Genomic DNA, 19,666 nt, shown 5'->3' with positions numbered 1-19,666 from the left:
TTGTACTTGAGGAGAAGAGACCATATTTAATTTCATATCTAACCTGTTTGCTTTTAATTATAGACAACATCAAATACCCTTCACTTTAAATTTAAAATAGCACAACTATTGCATGATGACACCGTTTTGACATATATTGCACGGGGGTGTGCTCAGTTTTATTGTAGGGCGCTGTATAAAAACTATTGTCAGCAGCAATCACACATACTGAGCATCTGAAAATCCTTTGTATTTTACCATATTCTACAGAAGTGTGAAACCCCAACGGCCTTTGACCCTGTGACCTCTTGTCCTCTGCTGAAGACCCACAGCAGAGAGATGTGTCCCGTCTTTACCAGCAGCTCAGTATCCGTTGGTTGTGTAACCGGGATAAAAACATGCTAATCAACAACATGTTGTCTTTGACCTATGCCTCGGAGCTGCAGACGTATGACTGGGTTTTATTGAAAAGGTGCTGTGTACTTGACTGGGCTAAGTGCAGCATGGGTTAAGAAGAGCATTACTGTGTGACGGAGTATAGGCAGTTATTAGCGCTGGTTGCCTGGGGGCCATCAGTCGAGTTACTGAAGACAGGTTCAGGGCCTCTTCTGTCTGCTGTTCACCATCATAACCTTAAGATCAAATAACACTTTCACCTTTATTACGGGCTGTGGATTAGATAGATTAACATAAAAACATGTTTTCTGGAAGTTTACGCAGCTACAGAGCGTAGCCACACCCCTGGGTCACATGTGCATCACTGCCACATAGTAGTGTGACTGTATAGTAGCTCCAACCACATAAAGAACACACTTCTTTATGGAAATCCTCACGAGAGCATCACAAGGGAAATGAAGTGATCCACTGGGGCTGTAGATTATGAAAGTAGGTGGCTCCCTCTGCTGGTGACAGCAGATTAGGTGTGAAAATGTCTGTGCATGTCATGGCCTCCACTTTGTGCAAAATGCCATTAACCCCCAAACTGTTTCCACAAAGTCAGAAACATGTTTTTGTCTAAAATGTCACTGTATGCTGCAACATTAACATTAAAATCCCCCTTATTTGGAACTAAACTAAATATCTGACATTGGAAATCAAAACTGCGTGCTTTAATTCTAGGTTTTTATTCTCATATCAACTAGTCTAACTATTTTTCATTGTTAAAGAAATTAGTCTTTTCTGAGAAGCTAGCTGAACCCACTGAAGTCGACAAGGCTAACTAAAACAACTTTGGCGGATAAGACATGTTTTTTTGGGGGGATTGTCTTTTGTCTGAGCTTAAATTTGTGGGACGGTGGCCATGACCCAGAACTCAATTCATTACAATAGAGTGGTTTTCAATGTGATTCTGTCTTTCGAAATATTAAAACTTATTTTTTAAAAAACATTTACACTTGAATTTACAAATGAAAGAATTTAAAACAAAACAGATGATTTCTGATCATTTTATCTACATGTTTTTAATATTGTACATTATTAAATACACAATACAATAATAGATATGAAGATGAATATCACTAATAGATCATTTGTTTTTTATTATTTAACAAAATAAATGCTATTTGCAATCCTTAAAACAGGAACATAGACGTTTAGTGGCAACAACTATATTTTGTATCTTCTTCGACACCATCTCATTGAGGGCAGAAGCCACTTTATGCTGCTGTGCAGAGTAAATATTTGATAATATCTGCCCAGGATTCACATCTTGCCAATCCACCGGTCCTTCTGAGGTTTTTCTGTATCATTCACCTTTAGGTGCCACCAGTTGCTCAAAGTGCCACTGTTGTTTGGGGTGATGGGTGCAGGGGCGCAGGAGGAGACCCCCTGTGCTGATGTGGGTGTTGACCTCCCTGGGCCTGCTCTGCGGGGGTTCTACTTGTTTTACAGCCTCCAGGCACAACTGAGACTGCTGGTGGATGAGTTGGCCGTTGAGCTGAAGCAGGAAACAAACACTGCGTCAGTCAAACGACCTGCATGGCAGTGTCAACGTTATCAGATAAAGTGCACGACAAAATACTGCCTTGCCTTCATGAACTTCCACTGGAGTCTGCTGCTGGTCGGCCTGTGGGTGGGGCAGGGAGAGAGAACCACCCTCTCCCCGTCTGAGTCCAGGCACAGAGCCCCCATCGGACCCCACCGCACTTCACCCTCAGAGTTTAGGTCACAGTGCTGCGGTGGCAAGAGATATCATCATCTGTGTCACATCTGTCTCTTTCGCACTTTCACCACTAAATAAATCTGTAGTCATGGTTACCTGGCTGCCCGTCCCACTGCACGGTGCCGTTTTCATGGGCCCACCTTGTGCCCCCTGCCCTCGAGGGTAGTCTGCACAGCTGCCAGTGCCGACGTTATACAGCTTTGGACACGCACAAATAAGACACATCAATCGGTCACGCCACCACTGAGGTGTGTGTGTGTGTGTGTGTGTGTGTGTGTGTGTGTGTGTGTGTGTGTGTGTGTGTGTGTGTGTGTGTGTTACCTCGCCTGACAGTGCAGGCCTGTCCTGTGGGACGTACAGCTGTGGATAAACTGTCGTCAGGTACCAGTGGAAGTTCCTGCAGCCGAGACTCCTCTTCAGCCGCAGACGCTCGGTGATGTTGGGGCTCTCAGACTGTGCCAAAGAGAGACATTGTGTGTGGTGAGCTTTTCAGCACACTCACCCATGCACCAATCTCTATGAGCAAATCCCCCCCCCCCCCTCCCCATACCAAACACACACACACACCTGCCTGATGAAATGAGCCAGCGTGTCCCTCCTGTAGAAAATCTTCCTGTACGTGTCCATCCATGTGTCTGCGATGCGGATCTTGTTCCTCTGGAGCAGCTCCTGGTCTGGGAAGCGGTACGGCAGGTGGTGGTGCATGAGGTGGGCCACACGTGAACAGGGGACCACCTCCATGGAGCCCCCGCATGACCACACCTAACATGAACAATAAAGAAAACAGCCTTTTAGCCCTGCAGTTTTCATTAGAATAAAACCTTTATTACCTTAAATACATAATAAGTATTTGTAGAAAATGTTTCATGATTTTTAGACTGAAAAGTAAAGGTTATACTTTCTCTACAAGTATCTGCACTTTGCATGTTTCCTTTGTCAAGTAAGTGGTTTCGTAACATTTTGCTCTCACGCTTGTGCTTTCGCCGACCGGCCAAGACATTCCCAGACCTTCAACCTGAGATTTCCGTTTGCAAAAGGCATCATGTCCCAGCACAACATTCCTGAGGCCCTGACAGAAGGCAACCAAATCACTCAGGGTGTGAGAATCCCTGAAATAAAGTATGTGACTTCATCTCTCTGCCCTGTGCGAGCGTGAGAACTGGAGTTCAGCTGCTGAACTGATCATTAATCCATTTTTACTTTACCCTGATTGACAGCTCAATTTGCTCCGCTCCCCACAGCAGCATCCCCGGGTCGTAGGCTCCTATCTTTTGGAAGAAATGTCTGTCGATAGCCACAACGCCTCCTCCCAACGCTGGAGTCCTGTCACAGTCAACAAAAAGGTAAACTTCACAGCATCTGGCCACTAAGAGCCATCACATACATACACCCTTTCGACATTTTCTTTTAAGCTTAAGGTCAATTCTCTACCTATAAACATAACCAGGCTAAAGTAGATCTAATTGCTGCTTGTCCTTGGGGGTTTTCTCAAGCCCCAGCCATGATTATGTTGTCTTTGTTAAACACACCGTAAAGGTTGCACAGCCGAGTCTGGGTCCTTGTCTGGCAGCGGAAGGTTTGATTCCCAGAAGAAGTCAAGTTTCCAGTCAAACACCCCCCTAACCGGCCACCGGGTGGCGTTGTACTGAAGGGTCTGCCAGTCTATCACATCCATGATGGGGGACACCACTCTGGACCTGCAGAGAGACAACACATTTATAACAGTCATTTTTTATATATATCTTCAAATAAGTCATTTTTTATAAAGTAAAGTAACTTTAGAAGGAGGTTGATGGTGTGAAGAGTAAATGTGCTGCTGAAAGTCAGACATTTGGAAGAATAAGAACATTTACATTCCTTCACCATTCCTCATCCTCACTTATCATTCAGTCAGACTGCAGTCACCAAGAAATGTTTCGTAATCTGATCAATGTGTGTGTGTGTGTGTGTGTGTGTGTGTGTGTGTGTGTGTGTGTGTGTGTGTGTGTGTGTGTGTGCCTCAGATCAGAATCAAAGTTCAAATATGTGCACTGTCCTCTGTTGGGCTCTGCTCTGGTTCACATATGGCACATTTATATCTGCTATAATATTTCCACTAACAGGCCGTATATGTGTGTGATGTGACGCTCAGAGGAAATGAAAAGAACAGATTAAAGAGGGGGAAGAAAGAGAACGAGACACGGGAGAGGGGTCAGATATGTGGCAGAGAGAGTTGAGTGTTTGCAGATTCCAGACTAAAGAGTTCAGCCTAATTACTGAGTCTAATTAGAGCCACGCTGCAGGCGGCCTGAGACACAAGACTGGAGCCCAATCATGGGAGCTGGGAGCTGGATACACGCACACAACACACACACACACACACACACACACACACACACACACACACAAAAACACACACACACACACACACACACACACACACACACACACACACACAGCACATGTAGACCCCTGTTTACTCCTGAGTAAAGACAACTGATAACTCTGAGCCCAAGCTCAAGTGTCAACTGTCAAACAGCAGAAAATAATGGAGAAACAAGCAGACAATGTTAACAGCTGGATGGATCGTACCTGTCTTAACTTCTTATTTTAGCATTTAACATATTCTTGTGATTATTGGGGAATCGTGGAATTGAATAATAAGAATCTTGCACTTATTATTAGGTTATAGATATCATTGGAGTGAGTAGGGTTATGGTTACCTGTCCTGGGCCACTCTCTCCAGGAGTGGCTCCAGCCAGCCTTTCTGGCACTCACAGTGGGAGTCCATGAACACCAGGACCTCTGCTGCGGCCCTGGCAGCACCCAGGGTGCGGCACCCACCGACGCCCAGGCGCCTGGTGCTGCGAATCAAACGTACCCCATCCAGATGTGACAGGTACTCACTCAGCACAGTCTTCAGGTGACCTGAGGAGTGCACAGCGAAGACGAGAATGTGTGGTCAGCAAGAGGGAATGCAAGGATGTATGGTGGATGATAGATAAATTGATGGATGGATGGATGGATGGATAATTCCAACTTTATTTATATAGGACCTTTCAAACATATCAAATCTGATTCAAATGTACATGGGTGGAGAAATGGATGGATGGATGATAGATGGGGGATGGTTGGATGAATGGATAAATGGATAAATGGATGGATAGATGGGTAGATGGATAGATGGATAGATGGATAGATGGATAGATGGATAGATGGATGGATGATAGCTGGATGGATGGAATGATGGAATGATGGAATGATGGAATGATGGAATGATGGATGGATGGATGGATGTGTTGGGTATACCTTGCTGGCTCAGGTCGTCCACCAGCAGAACCTCGTGCAGGTGCTGTTTGGGCGCAGTGTTGAGGACGCTGTGCACGGTGCGCAGGAGCGTGGACCAGGCTTCGTCGTGGAAACATATAACAACACTCGCGGACGGCAGAGACTCGCTGTACTGTTCCCCCAGACACCTGTTGAGGACAGAGACGCACCGTCAAGGCTACAACTTCCCTCTCTGTCACCAAAATGGATTTGCAGAGAAGAATGTGTTTGTTTATTCTGCGGTTTTCACCCAGGATGGCGCGACTCGGGCAGCCCGCGATGCAGTGAAATCCTCTCGCTGGCCACCTCGTTGAATCCGTACTTCATCACGGCGGCCACCTCCGTCTCCCTCTCCACACCCTCCAGGGGCAGCCGCACCGCTTGGCCCAGTTCACCGTGCGTCGGAGGCGCAGGAGCGATGTTGTCCTTATACGCTCCGGGCAGCAGCACCTTGTAGCTGCCCTTCTTCTGCGGCGCGCTCCCGGTGCCTTGCGTGGATGGCATTGGCACGAATAAAAGCTGGTCTTCTTGGAAAGATTTTAGCGGGGAGAGGTCGACGCCGAGCTCCAGGGCAGGGTCCCGGGAGTCCACGATGACTTCCAGGTCCGGTGGACTCGGGGACCGCTGCAGGGGGCGACGAGGAGGTCCGGGATTCGGATGGCTGGGGCTTTTGTCGCGGTTCAACAGGTCCGACAGCGTCAGGGTGACCAGGGCGAAACCGAGGAGCAGCAGCCAGAGGCAGAGCATCCTCCTCCGGGCAGTAGCTCTGCACAGCCTCATGCTGGGGAGCGCACAGAACTCAGCCCCGCAGAGCTGCCGAGCATTGCTTCAACTTTGAAGTGGATTGCATTTCACCAAAGTGAAGAAAAAGAAAAAAGTCGCCCATATTCACCGGCTCTGTGAGGAGTGGAGCTGCATCCATGGAGCGCCAGGGTGACGAGCCAAGGCAAGTTCAGGACAAACCCTTCACTTCTGTGGTGGAGGTGCGCAGACTTTAACCTTTCATCCAGCTCGTCCCGCGGGTCCTAAAGCCTGCGCAGAGATGAGATCTCAGATAACAGCTGCCAAATGCACCTGATACATCCACCTGCTCTACACCTGCAGTTCGAGGAGCCAAACCTCACACGCATCCTGTACCAGCTCCTAAAAGATTAAACCCCACAAATCCCCAGGAACGCACAAAACAAGCACGGGTTTAAAGTTGCATTTCTGCAATAACAAATCTCTTTATGAATTTGAATGTCGCTCATGTTGGAAGTCAGTGGTTAGTTTTACGATGACATGCACGGAATCCCAAAAATCCCCAAAGTTATTCCAAGTGTTTTTAAGGGCCACATGGCGCAGGTCTGTTTCGAACCCTCAGTGTTTTCGACCAGTGGGTTATAAATAAGAGCACATTGCTGTGGAATGAGACAGTGTGTTTTTTAAATATATTTCCTTATGCGTGCGTGTGAGGAAGAGAGGGTGTGTGTGTGCGTGGAGCAGGCGTCTCTCCATGCGTCACACATCAAAGACGCGCTCTCTCCGGCCAGCTGGCGACGGGCCCCGAGGTCCCATGACCGTCTGTCGGTGCCTGGAAGCGGGGCGGGTCTCAGCCTCGATCTCCGCTGGTTCTCCGGAGCAGATCTTGGCAGCCGGGGCTCCTGTTTTTCAACCGAGTGCGGACAAAGCGCCCCGTGCGTCCCAGCCTGAGTTTTTTTTTTGTCTTTTGAGAAGTGGAAAACATCACAGTGGTGTTCTTGTCGTGATGTGGAATAATCCCACTGCAAATGTGACATTGTAAACAAGGAGTTCAAGGGGGAAACACCCAACAGTCACGTCAGGGTTTCAGTGTCTAATACTTTCCTAATACTTGATCCAGGGTGATATTTTCTTTATGCTTGGTGGCCAACGTGAGGTCAGACTGCAGCCTCCCTACTGTTTTTTCATCCCATCTCTAAATAAAGACCCCCCCCCCTCTGACAGGAAACTCTGAGGGGCTGCAGCCAGACTCAACTTATTCCTGGGTGGTGGTGACTTGTCTGCAGTGGGTGGTATTTGTATCTCCCTGCCTTCCTCCCATCACACACAAAGACACCCACCTCCCCCTTGCTCGGGATGACAGGGCAGGGTGGCTCCTCAGGATTATGATTACACTATACAGAGGTGGGGGGGGGGGGGCACCTGGGGAGACAGAGGGACGAGTTGAAAGAGCAGGGGAGGGGGGCTGAGAGAGCAAGATGAAGGTGTTGTAAAGAGGGTGGGAATGAAGGAGAGACATGAAAGATGAGAGAGACGGGGAGAAAGAGTGAGAGATGACCTGCTCCTGACTCCTGCGTTCTGGTGGGAATGTGTTTATAAGCTCTCCGTGTTGAAGAGGAGCAGTTTTCACGTATTTCCAGGGCTGCGCACAGTGAACACTCCCATATGTTTCCATCCTGCAGCCAAAACACACACACTCACACACACACACACACACACACACACACACTGGAGTCAAGTGTCCGCTGCCAGCACATTTTCAGACACGCACATTAACACCAAGAGAACACACTCACACACACACACTGCGAGGTCCAGGGTCCAGTCCTGCATTCCACCATCCAACTGGAAGCCAGAGCGTAATGAGAAGGCACGACAAGTACTCGTACGCATCCTCCTCCAACACACACACACACACACACACACAAAGAGAGAGAGAGAGAGAGAGAGAGAGAGAGAGAGAGAGAGAGAGAGAGAGAGAGAGAGAGAGAGAGAGAGAGAGAGAGAGAGAGATTATAAAAGCAAACATAACTCGATTGACAGAATTAATCTGCAACAATTTTAACAATGAATCAATAAACTTTAAAGCAAGAATGCAATGAAGTACTTTCCTCTGTGTAAATATTGATGATAAACTTGGTTTTGCACAGTTGTTCATGTGGCAAGTCTTCTTTGCCTCTTAAAAACTCTGATGGACATTCTGCCTTATTTTCTGATATATTACAGATTGATCAATCAATAAGACAATATAGATAAAGTGATCAGATGAATTGATATGAGGCTCATCTTTAGCTGCAGCGCTGGTGAATGCAGCATATATGTTCAAAAGGATTTTAGGATAGAGATATTATTATTTAATATTTCAAAATGAATGAACAATAACAAAGTATCAAATCTTCTCTTTCAGCATGCCGCTGCGGAGAGGTGCTGCCCTCTACTGGGCGATGACTGGCACTGACGTGAATAAAGGAGTGTTTTTCTGTATCATCTCAAGTTTAGTTACTGTTAAAAAAAAAAACATCCTACTTTCTTTACTCCGGAGCTCTCGGGCACATTTCGCGACCTTCATCATCTACGGATGCAGTTTTCTCTGTTGTCATGGCGACGGGATGAGAAGAGCAGCCAAGCTCAACAAGTTTTGTTTTCCCACATCCATGGTTTTTTCTTGCTCTGACGTCATAAGGTTATAACGTGACAATTTAGTAAGTTGCACTTAAATATCACTGACAAATTTAGCCCATCAGACCTTCAGGTTCTTATCTAATCATTACAAAGTATGATATTACTATCTGTACCTATAGTATATATCACATATATCATAGAACAGTATGTTATCATCTGTAATCGTGTTATTGAAGCACGTGCTGCGCTCGTATAATCATGGCCACCACTTGGATTTTAGAAGCTATTTATAATGTGGATGAATTCCAGTCATCTGGGCTGTGGCAGTCAGAGGATTTGAATTTATTCCTCTCCAGATATGAAGTTGTTCTTTTTCACGTTCGCACATCTTTCTTCCTTCAGCCACTTTTATAAGAGACGGCTCTTTATTTGAATTCAATTTATGCACAAATGTTGTGGATATTTATTGTAATGTAATTTTTTCCCATCTTTAAATAAATGCTCATAGGGGATTTGATCATTTTTATTATGTCCTGTTTTTAATAAAAACTTGACTTTTCCCACATAAATGTAAATGTCTTGAGCCTTTGTGTCCGTTTCCACACTGTCCTTGTGACAGGAGACGAGCCGCTGCAATAACGACGTGAGTCACATGTTTGATTGTGTTGAAAACGAACACAGTTGTTTTTTCATGGGCATCATGCGCCTACTTCCCTTTCCGCTTTTGCGGGTGCCGCAGTGCCAACATGGCGCAACCTGCCCAGTGCGCACATCCACTGGTGCTGCTGGTCTCACCGTGACACAGCTGGACGATGTGGTCAGCTGTCACACATGTGGACGTTCAAAATGACAAAGCACGGATTCAACGAAAACATGGGACGATCAAATAATTTCCTCTATAAAACAATTATTTAACAGCATCAAATTCAGCCTCATATGAATTCACTCATTTTCATCCTTTTTATTTATTCTGTTCAACAAGAGATCTCCAAGGGCTAGAGTCTCATTTTATTATTTAAAATCCAACAAAACTCCATTTATTTGGATATTTGATTAAAAAGTATCCTTTTAGGTTTCAGATTCATAAACTAAATACGTGTATTGAGGAAAACAGTTTACAGAGGACATGAAACACGTGGTTTGTATTTAGAAATATAAGAAATCAGGTTAAAACAGAAGGTGACCACAGACCGTGCTGTCTTAAATAAATGTGGATCATTGGATGATATGATATAAATATATTTCGGATTAAAATCCTTGTTCATTGTTTTGTTTTGTTTTTGTATCAAAGTGGAGTAATGGGGTAAAAGGGGAAGGGGCATGCGTGTCATCTCATCTCTCATGAGTTTCCTGCGTCCAGGAGACTAATAAGTGATGAGATGCGTCTTGTTAGGAAACATCACATGTTTGTGCGCTCAGCGGCCCCAGATTGAATTAGAGCCCATCAGGACAGGAGGGGGACAGTCTGCTGTACTGGGAGAGCTGGACGAGACACAGAGGGACAACCAGCTCCGCGGGCGCACAGATACTTGACCTGTCTGGAAGGTGGATGCAGGCTGCGTTTCGGTGATTTACTGACCACACTTTGTTTTTTGAGAAGAGGAGATGGAAGTCCTGCCGTTTGTTTTTCTCCTGGCTGGTGCCTGCTTTGTTTACCAGGCTGATGGACGCAGAAGTAAGTGCTGGTTCGGTCTAAATGAAGTCAGCAGATGCCTGATACAAAAATATTAAACACAGACTTTTCTTTCATTTACATATTCACATAGACGTCAAATATTTAGCCTTAAGCCTAAAACTATTATTGTTGCAGTAGTTTTTAAGAATAAAATGGACTTTTGAAGCTGGATATTTTCCTCACACTTTGTTTTTTTTACCTGTGCTGTCCTGAGCTGTCACAGTCCCATCATTACTCCCATCATGGGACTGTGACAGACTTAATTAGGACCATGGGGCTCCCATGGTCCTAATTAAGGTGTGTCCACTGGCTGACCGTTTAAATCTGGCTACACAGTCAATATGGATTATCACTCATAAAACAGAACAATGATTTAAACGAAGGAAACTGTTTGAGATCCATGATAATAAGATATATTTTAACCTTAACACATTCCTCTCACAGTGATGTCCAACTGGGGTTTCCTTTGATTCAAAGAAAAGAAAAGAAACAAGCCTCTGGCAATTCAAATAAATATTGTTTTTAATTCAACATATCAACTTGAAAACTAAAAAAGTTTTCCAACATAGCGAGAGTTGAGAGTGACTAAGAGTTTCTGTCACATGAGCTGATTGTCTGTCTCCAAAGCTGCGGCCATTTTCCTTTAATCAAATTACATAGATGTTGTTTTTTCGTCTGACACTCGTATTTAAAGATATTTCACTCACATTTCCGTTAAAGTCAAAGTGACACAGAAGTTTGGAGCTGCGGAGAAAAAGTTAATATACAGATTAATGCATTTATGACGGGATCAGATAAAGTTCTTCAAGGTGATAAATATTAAACTACATCATAAATCATAAATGTACGAGGCCAGGCAGTATTATTTATTTGGTATAAAAATCATCATCAGTTATCCTTGGTGTTTAAAGTTTATTCCAAATTTTCTATTTCATTTAATATTGCATTTGAAGAGAGGGAGAGATTCATTGATTTCATAGTTTTTCTTTAAAACTGCATATCAGGGGATACAACACAAATTGTATTACAAAATGAGAAATCTAATCAAGGCTACGATGTTATGAAAACTCTTTTAGATAATTTTGCAAAACAAACTTAATTCAAGCAAATAATTACCTTGACGTATAAAAGGAAGATATTACTTTTTCACAGTTAAGGACATTTTTCTAATATGGGACCCTGAATGAGGCTTCAGTTTTCCTGCACATTAGGATATTAAAATGTTCTTCGGTCCCTCTCTCTCCAGCGTTCAGCGACATGTTCCCCCACAAGCATGATGTAGCCGGAAAGTTTCCTTTTCCAATTCCACCAATCCCTGGCTGGGATCCTGACACCAGCCCATGGAACGATTACCTCTACCCACCACTGAACCCGAAGCCAAAGGGGCTCATGCACGGAGGAGGTGAGAAAGGTAATATATTCTTCCTCTCAGACATGTTAATATATATAATTTTTTTAAGTTGTTAAACCTGGAACATCCGCCTCTCTGCAGCCAAACCCAAGGTTCGTCTGACCAGCGACAGTCCAGCTCTAAACGGCTCTAGCGTCTCCTTCACTGCCAAGCTGGAGTATCCTCCGTGCCAGAAGGAAGACGCCAACGGGGACCTTGTGTGGGATGATCACTGCGGGGACGGTACGGAGCTGGAGGCCTCAGGTGCTGGAGCCAGGCCAGACCACCCCCCCCCCCCCCCCCCACCCCCTTCCCGAATAACTCATATCACACTCCACCACAAAAACCCACTGTAACATAGAGGACAACCATACAGCAAACAAAAACACTATCACAGGGCAGAGAAAAGCTATTATATTTGACTTCTTGTCCACTTGGAAGCCGCAGGAAAAATATCTATAAACATAGTATTATCAAATATTACCTCATGAAGTTGATATGGTGAACATGTTGTTTGCAAACAGCAGCTGTTTTAAACATCCAGCACACAATAGCAACATTAGCCTTGATTTGGAGTCATGTGCACAGTGGTACAGTTGCAGCTTGTAAATCCAGATAAATGAGCTAAAAGAGGCTACAATGGTTGTTAAAGCTGAGAGACCATTAACTTACACTTTACATCTTCTCCTTAGACCTATTTCTACATATAAGATATCATTGGTGCTGATTTTTTTTTTGTTGTTCTTAAATTTACACAATGTTTGACTTCACTCTCTGGTCCTGGGTGCAGCTAATGGACAGGTTCGCTCTGGCTATGTGTACAACTGGACGTCCTGGATGGATGACTACGGCTTTGGAAAGTGTACCGACAAGACGAAATGCAACGTGTTCCCCGACGGGAAGCCCTTCCCTCAGAGCAACGACTGGAGACACAAGGGCTACGTCTACGTTTGGCACACAATGGGTGAGACATCGATGTTTACGATATGCAAACATGCACATGCAGCACTAAATGAGGAATTGTTTTTTTGTTTATTCTGTGCCGTTTGTCCCCAGGCCAATACTATGAGACGTGCGATGGCTCATCCTCCAGCGTGACCATCAACACCACCGACATCCCACTGGGGGCAGAGGTCATGGAGGTCATGGTGTACAGGAAACGTGAGCGCAGGAAGTACAGTCCCCTCACCACTGACAACACCGTCTTCTACGTCACAGGTGGAGACAGAATTTACGGCCTCATGTCATACCTCTTTATCTGTATAGTTGTTTGAGTCAAAGAGACAAATGCAAAACCCACAGAGAGAGACCTGGAGAATCAATTATTTATCATTCTCTTCAGACAAGATCCCTGTGGCGGTCGAGATCTCCCAGAAGGCTGCGGTCAACGAGTCCAAGAACGTTTTCTTCCGCGGAGAAGACGTGCTCTTCAAGGTCCAGCTTCATGACCCCAGCGGCTACCTCAAAACCGCTGAGGTCATCGACTACATCTGGGACTTCAGGGATGGCAATCAGCTGGTGACACACCGTGAAGTGACCGCGCACAGCTACAGCATGCTGGGGAACATGAGCGTGAAGCTGGTGGTGGAGGCGGCGTTCCCTGCGGAGTGTCCGCCGGCTGCTGCCACCTCGACCCCGGGGAGACCCGTGTCCACACGTCCTACAGGTGCTGGACAGGGACATTAAAGGAGCTAAAAAGCATTTTGACAATTCAATTTCAATTCAGTTTTATTTGTATCGCACCAAATCACGACATCTTCTCACTTTACATATAAGGTGGAGACCTTATATTACCCAAACCTAACATTTCCCAAAATGAGTAAGCACTTGGCGACCCTTCATGTGTAGTATAATTGTGATTATCTTTTTTCTAGTATTTATTAATATAAAAACAACGCTATAGCAGCTAGGAGGCAGTTAGCGTAGCTTAGCATTAGGACTGGAGGCAGAGGGGACACAGTTGTCTGGAAGTGTCCTACAGGAAGAAAAAGAAAAACACCTACCTGTTCTAAAGTTCCTAAAGCAATATGTCATATCTCTTGTTTAATCTGCAAAAAGAAAGTAGAAAAGTAGGTCCAGTGAAAACTCTTTAGAATGACGTCTAGATGGACGCAGAGAGACAAGATATCTCAAAACTTTAAATAAAACCAAAAGTAGATAAAGCTGGAGAGAAGTGAGAAAACGAGAACCAGTGGGTTTTCTAGTGGGTTTAAGGCACCAACCATGAATTTGGATTCCAGTGGTCGGTCTCCAGCCTATAGGATCTCTGCCAGGACGGCTCCCTCATCATTTCACATAATCTCTCTTCTGCTGCCTAAACAACAAAAGTATTAATAATTGGCAACATACATATAAAACAAAAATAAAAAATGCATTGTCTGTGATGGTCATATTTACTATATGTTCCTGTCTGTCCTTCTCCAGAGGCTCCCACAACTCCAGGCAGTACTCATGCCGCTACTGTCAAGATGGAGACCACACAGGGTGAGTTTTCACAGCTAACATGCATCTGATCACAAGCTCATTAAGCTTTTAATGAATAATAGAATATCTTGATAAATACATGCTCCCAGTGAGTCCATATCTTGCCACTTGTTTCCTGTTTCAGCACCACGCAGCACCAGCCGACCCTTGCCCTCCTCCGCTGCCCCCACCTCAACAGGGTTGTCCTCCACGGAGCCCCTCCCCCCGACTGCTGCCAGCACCACCCTGGAGTTCAACCCCACCACCCTGGCCTGGCGCAGCACCCGCCGCCTCAACGGCAACCAGTGTTACCGCTACGCCTACGGAGTCTTCATTGGTAACATCACCGTCGTTGGTAAGTGGGAGGCTACATGGATCCATGTAACTGTATCTCAACTGTTGGACAAATTATAATGACGTTTTGTACAGACATACAGGTGATCCATCAAAATGCAACCAGTCTTTCATCATGGAGGTGAATTACTGCATTTGCAACTTTGTGCCATCATCAACTCAAAATTTGAACGCGTCTATTACTTAAATAATATAATAAATAAATACTTGCAAATCTAGCTACCTTCCCAATGACTGTAAAGCCTTAACATTTCCCATTTAAACATCACAACCAAAATATCTGAATTAGCAATATTAATTATTGATAGTGAACTATGCACCTGCTTAGGCAGACTTTGGCCACTAGGGGGCTGCCAAGAGTGCTTGAAATGCCCCACAGGAGAAACAGCTTTCTGTGTGAAACGTCAATGTTAATCATACAAACACGCAATATTATGTTTACAGGGTTGTTAAGTAATAATACTGGTTTAATAACTTCTGAGTTGGTGGTGGTGGGGGGGCCCACATCATATTCTGCTTGGGGCCACAGAAAGGTTGGGTGTGGCCTTTAAACAGGTTTTTGGGCGTATGTGTTTACAAGTTAATTCTATAATGATTTTTACGAATAAGAAATATGTGCAAGGATTAGATTTTCAGATCAAAATTGCTATAAATAAACACACACACACACACATACACACCATCACCATGAGCAGATGATTACACATCTAAAATGAAAATGCATGAATCTCTTCTCCGCAGAGCCCAAACACGCACTGAACAGCCAAATGAGTAATACCATCGTGGACGTGGTGGCTGCCAGAGTGACCAAAACTGACATCAGCTTCCTGGTGAAATGTCTGGGCATGTGAGTGTATAATTATTTTGTATTATTTATTTCATTTGAATGTTAAACAGGGTGATTTTATGTTGTTTTTCTTTTCCTTCCCGTTGCTTCGTGAAACCTGAAATTGTATCTTGAAACATTTTCAGATGTCCCTGCTGTGACAGTAAAACACGTTTTACTGTAAAAAAAAAATGAATCCATGTAACACAGAGATACAGATGGTGACATTATTCTTTTATAAAGTTCTCGGGATTATGGAGATACTAAGAAAGGTTCCATCAAAGCTTTACAACTTTGACACTTGTTGGGCCAGATTGTCCCCTGATCACTTGGTCGGCGGTTCAATTCTCCAGCTCATTGAACCCGCCCACTGAGGTGTGTAACAATATGCAGATGGTGATCCGCTTTGACCTCTAAAGGGAGCAGCCGAAAGAAGAAGAAACTAGGAAACTAGAGATTTATTAGGTAATCTAGTGAAGTCATAACACAATTCAAAGTACTCTAATAGTACGAGTTTACTGCCTTTTTGCTTCAGCACAAAATGTTTTCCATCACTGTCATTTGCAGAGCAGCAGTCCAATTCTGAAGATCTTAAAATAAATAAATTTCCAATTTCTACATTTGTTATAAGGTTATTGAATGCAATTGATCATAAAAAGGTTTCTTACAATAGGTTTTAGATAAAGTCGCAGTTTTGGATGAGTTCCTGTAACTCTTCATCTTTACACTCTCTCATCCTCAGCATCCCCACCTCGGCCTGCACCATCGTGTCAGACCCCACCTGCACTCGGGTGCGTAGCATCATGTGCGACGACGTGCCGCCATCGTCGGAGTGCGAGGTGCACCTGAGGCGAACGTTCCCGGAACCCGGCACCTACTGTGTCAACATCACCTTGGAGGACTCCAGCAGCCTGGCCCTCGCCAGCACCATCGTCACCATCAACAAGTCCCAGGATCCACATGGTTAGTTCCTCATACACAGCAGTGCATGTGGCAGTACATGTTATTACATCACATGCATGTTCATTTACTTTTTTTTAAAATGTGGTCATCTAAACCAGTTCTGAACAATGTCTGCCTGTGGTTCTCTCTGTAGCGTCCAAGACTAATCGCACTGCAGAGGTGGTGCTCTCATCGAGCGCTGTGCTGGTGGCTGTCTTTGCTCTCATTGCATATATAGTCTACAAGTGAGTATATAGTCATACAGTCCATTCTGAAGCATCAATGCACGAACATGTTCCTGATTATACACACAACTGAGTAGTCCTGACTCCTGACCCTCCTCCTTCCTATTCACCTGCTTCATCACACGTTCATTTTCTCCACCAAACATTCCCTTCTCCTCCATCCTCTGATCCTGACTCCATTATTTTTCTCACTCCTCCCTCCCTACCAGGCGTCACAAGGTGTACCGACCCATTCATAGGTCACTGGTGGAAGACGCCAGCGGCCATGCTGGGGTCGGAGGTCACATGGTTCGCCTGAGGGAGACATTGTTCCCCCCCAGTGAGGAGAGCCGTCACCTGCTGACAGAGAGACGCCCTCTGTAGGCCTCCTGGAGCGGCACCAGCAACCTTTTTGTCAGGACTGGCAAAAATACTGGAGAAAAATGTTGTCGTATGGAAATCTAAGCAAAGTTTGAATAATTAAAAAGATGGCAGGAAAAGATTTGTGTCTTGTTTAGAAATATTAGTAAATACTACTACTCTAATGTCGTTGTTTTGCATTATGGCTAATGCTGCAGATTGGTGGATGATAATCTGACGAGGTCGTCGAATGTCTGACTGAGCCACTGCGCCTGCCGAGCTCAGTGTCAGATGAAGTAGTTGCCTGGAGATGAACTGTGTTCAAGCCTTTTCATCAAATGTAATAGATTTGTGCAAATGTTTTGCCGAGCATCGCTTTACAAAACTACACCATGTGTTGTAATAAAAATAGCCTCGAGTTAAGTGTTCAGTCCTTGAGATGGTTGTTCCAAAACCTCTGAGCTCTGTCAACTGAACCGAAATCAAATTTTAAGATTCAAAAGCTGAACCAAAATATTCTGTGAAAACGTGACTTGATTATAATAAAGATTGTGAACTAACCGCTCACCTTGTCAACACACTCAGTTTTGTCTCTGTATCAATGTTAATTATTTTAGAATTTTAATTCAGTACAACTACAAATATGGTGAAAAACTGTTTAAAATGTATTTTCAGGGAAAATGGACAAATCTAGATCCAGTATATCCACGTAACCTCCCTGCAGCCACCGGTTAGATCTGAATATTTTACACCTTCTACAGCAGAACATATTAAAATATACCATCCTTTGCATTCTTGTGACAGTGCGTTCAGCCTAGAAAATACACCCAAAAAAAGACTTTTTTGCAATGTTGCTGATTTGCACAAATCTCCCATATTGCAATGTACAAAGAAACTGGAAGAGCTTCTCGACCATTTAATTCTTGAAAAACATTGAGCAGTTTCTTCATTTATGAGGTTTATGGTGCAAAGGCAATAAAGATTGTGCCTACAAAGTTTGAATCTATTGTATAGAATATACAGGTTCTTGTAAGTGTAACAGCAAAGAAGCCATATTATAGAAATGATAATTTGTATATTATATATAATTAGTATGGGGTATGGATTACTGGACACATGTTCCAACTACTGAATTTGCTACCAATCCACAAAAATAATTCGTAAGGTACTTTTCAGGTTTAACAAGAACCACCATTTCTTAAAATCAGCAGCTTCCTTTTAAATCTACACCCACTCAAGGGTTGCTGCCACTTGTCCTTCCTCCTGCTGCAATTCATTAAATTGAACATGTTTTTATTTTATTTCCAATGACTCATTTGCCTGCAAAGGAAAATAAAACTTAACCAAAACAAAATCTTCATCAGGTAAAACTCATCCTGACACAAGTCTACCTCAACCTGGCAGTGATTTACGGTTCTCAATGTTAACATAAATACAGCATCTTCCTGGTTTGTGCCATAAAGAATCAACCTTTCCCTTAAATTCAGACAGATTTTTTGCAGTACAAGACCCCATGTCTCACAATTTTACTAATATGTGCCGGTCAAGTGCAGTGTCTCAGGATTTATGATTCATATAAGTGCACAGCTAGAGTTTTAAATGAGCCCAACTGTGACCAAAACTTGGCATTAAAAGGGTCAACTTAATCAACATGCAATAAGAACTGTATTCTATATATCGAACCCACAATAATATACCCAAATCCAGTAAGAGGTATTCACACACACGCATCTTTAGAAAAACATGACTACCATTTAATTTTCTTTTTTTTTTTATTTATTCAGAGGCATTTGACAAGTGGAGCTGTGTGTGAGGGAGAGGTGAAGGGGCACAAGCATGGTTGCAGAGAGGGGGAGGAGGGAAATATCATGCTGAAGTTCCATCAACTTTCTCAAAAAAAAAAAAAACTGAGACCCAGTCCCTCAAATCTGTCCCATACCAAAGAGGATGTTTCACATAACACAGCCAAGAAATGCTAACAGAAGAAAAATAGCTACCAATTCAACGAGTGAGCGTAGCAACTGTGAAAGACATAAGGGAGAAAATAAAGACAGGACTTGTATCTATTTTTGAAGTCTTACAAATCAGAAACAAAAAGGCAGGCCCTTTTTTGAAGAAAAACAATTGTTATTTTCTCATTTTTAGCTATTGAATGCAAAATCAAACACGTGATTTGACCTTTTTCACAAAAAATAAAATAATTAACCCAAGCAAAAGTTCAAATGCATGTAAGCCACACCACCAAAAATAGAAAGCAGAAAGAAATAATCATTTGAGGAGTTCAATTAAGCGACAAAAAAAAAAGTATAGAGTATATATAAAAACTGGCAAAAAGAAAATATTTTTTGATCACTTTCAATCAATCATTCTCTCAATTCTAAAGAGGGAGTACATGATTTCAGTATAAGTTTTAGTTCATATCTGGGGAAGCATGGGGAGGCGTAAAAGAGGAGTGGGCGCTAAATCCTAACAAATAGAAGAATGCCTCTACTTCAAATATGTGTCTAAAGAGGTAGATCAAAAACAAACTGCAGAGGAGGAGGAAGGGGGGGGGGGTTTGGCAGGAAGGAGGCGGGGAGTCGGGAGGTGATCAGGGGATTATTTAAGTATCACTTGTGCCCCT

The 19,666-nt window shown here is 43.8% G+C and overlaps 2 protein-coding genes across 6 annotated transcripts; one reads left to right on the top strand and one right to left on the bottom strand.

Moving 5' to 3' along the window:
- Nucleotides 1–1,426: 1,426 nt before the first annotated feature.
- LOC117770853 (polypeptide N-acetylgalactosaminyltransferase 15-like) lies at nucleotides 1,427–8,162 on the bottom strand. Of its 2 annotated transcripts, XM_034600625.1 has the most exons (13): nucleotides 7,990–8,162; nucleotides 7,746–7,863; nucleotides 6,339–6,478; nucleotides 5,697–6,227; nucleotides 5,429–5,595; nucleotides 4,843–5,047; nucleotides 3,670–3,837; nucleotides 3,346–3,463; nucleotides 2,708–2,902; nucleotides 2,462–2,593; nucleotides 2,237–2,338; nucleotides 2,008–2,151; nucleotides 1,427–1,915 (listed from the first exon to the last, which is right to left on the bottom strand). In XM_034600625.1, exons 3-13 carry the CDS (start codon nucleotides 6,362–6,364, stop codon nucleotides 1,724–1,726), a joined length of 1,980 nt encoding a protein of 659 aa, XP_034456516.1. In that variant the 5' UTR covers nucleotides 6,365–6,478; nucleotides 7,746–7,863; nucleotides 7,990–8,162; the 3' UTR covers nucleotides 1,427–1,723. The 2 variants fall into 2 exon arrangements, with proteins under 2 accessions (XP_034456516.1, XP_034456515.1); XM_034600624.1 differs by having other exon boundaries at nucleotides 7,746–8,162.
- Nucleotides 8,163–10,198: 2,036 nt separating this feature from the next.
- Nucleotides 10,199–17,311, top strand: gpnmb (glycoprotein (transmembrane) nmb). Of its 4 annotated transcripts, none has more exons than XM_034600420.1 (12): nucleotides 10,199–10,484; nucleotides 11,731–11,886; nucleotides 11,977–12,138; nucleotides 12,665–12,838; nucleotides 12,931–13,092; nucleotides 13,217–13,540; nucleotides 14,299–14,358; nucleotides 14,483–14,692; nucleotides 15,433–15,538; nucleotides 16,260–16,480; nucleotides 16,614–16,704; nucleotides 16,914–17,311. In XM_034600420.1, exons 1-12 carry the CDS (start codon nucleotides 10,415–10,417, stop codon nucleotides 17,065–17,067), a joined length of 1,890 nt encoding a protein of 629 aa, XP_034456311.1. In that variant the 5' UTR covers nucleotides 10,199–10,414; the 3' UTR covers nucleotides 17,068–17,311. The 4 variants fall into 4 exon arrangements, with proteins under 4 accessions (XP_034456311.1, XP_034456313.1, XP_034456310.1 ...); XM_034600422.1 differs by having other exon boundaries at nucleotides 10,200–10,484; nucleotides 11,977–12,117; XM_034600419.1 differs by having other exon boundaries at nucleotides 10,201–10,484; nucleotides 11,731–11,895.
- Nucleotides 17,312–19,666: the final 2,355 nt, after the last annotated feature.

This window comes from Hippoglossus hippoglossus, chromosome 11, assembly GCF_009819705.1.
Source record: "Hippoglossus hippoglossus isolate fHipHip1 chromosome 11, fHipHip1.pri, whole genome shotgun sequence".
In the NCBI taxonomy this organism is placed as follows: Eukaryota; Metazoa; Chordata; class Actinopteri; order Pleuronectiformes; family Pleuronectidae; genus Hippoglossus; species Hippoglossus hippoglossus.
The sequence above is the reverse complement of the archived record's forward strand: the minus strand, read 5'-3'. Positions and strand labels throughout refer to the sequence as shown.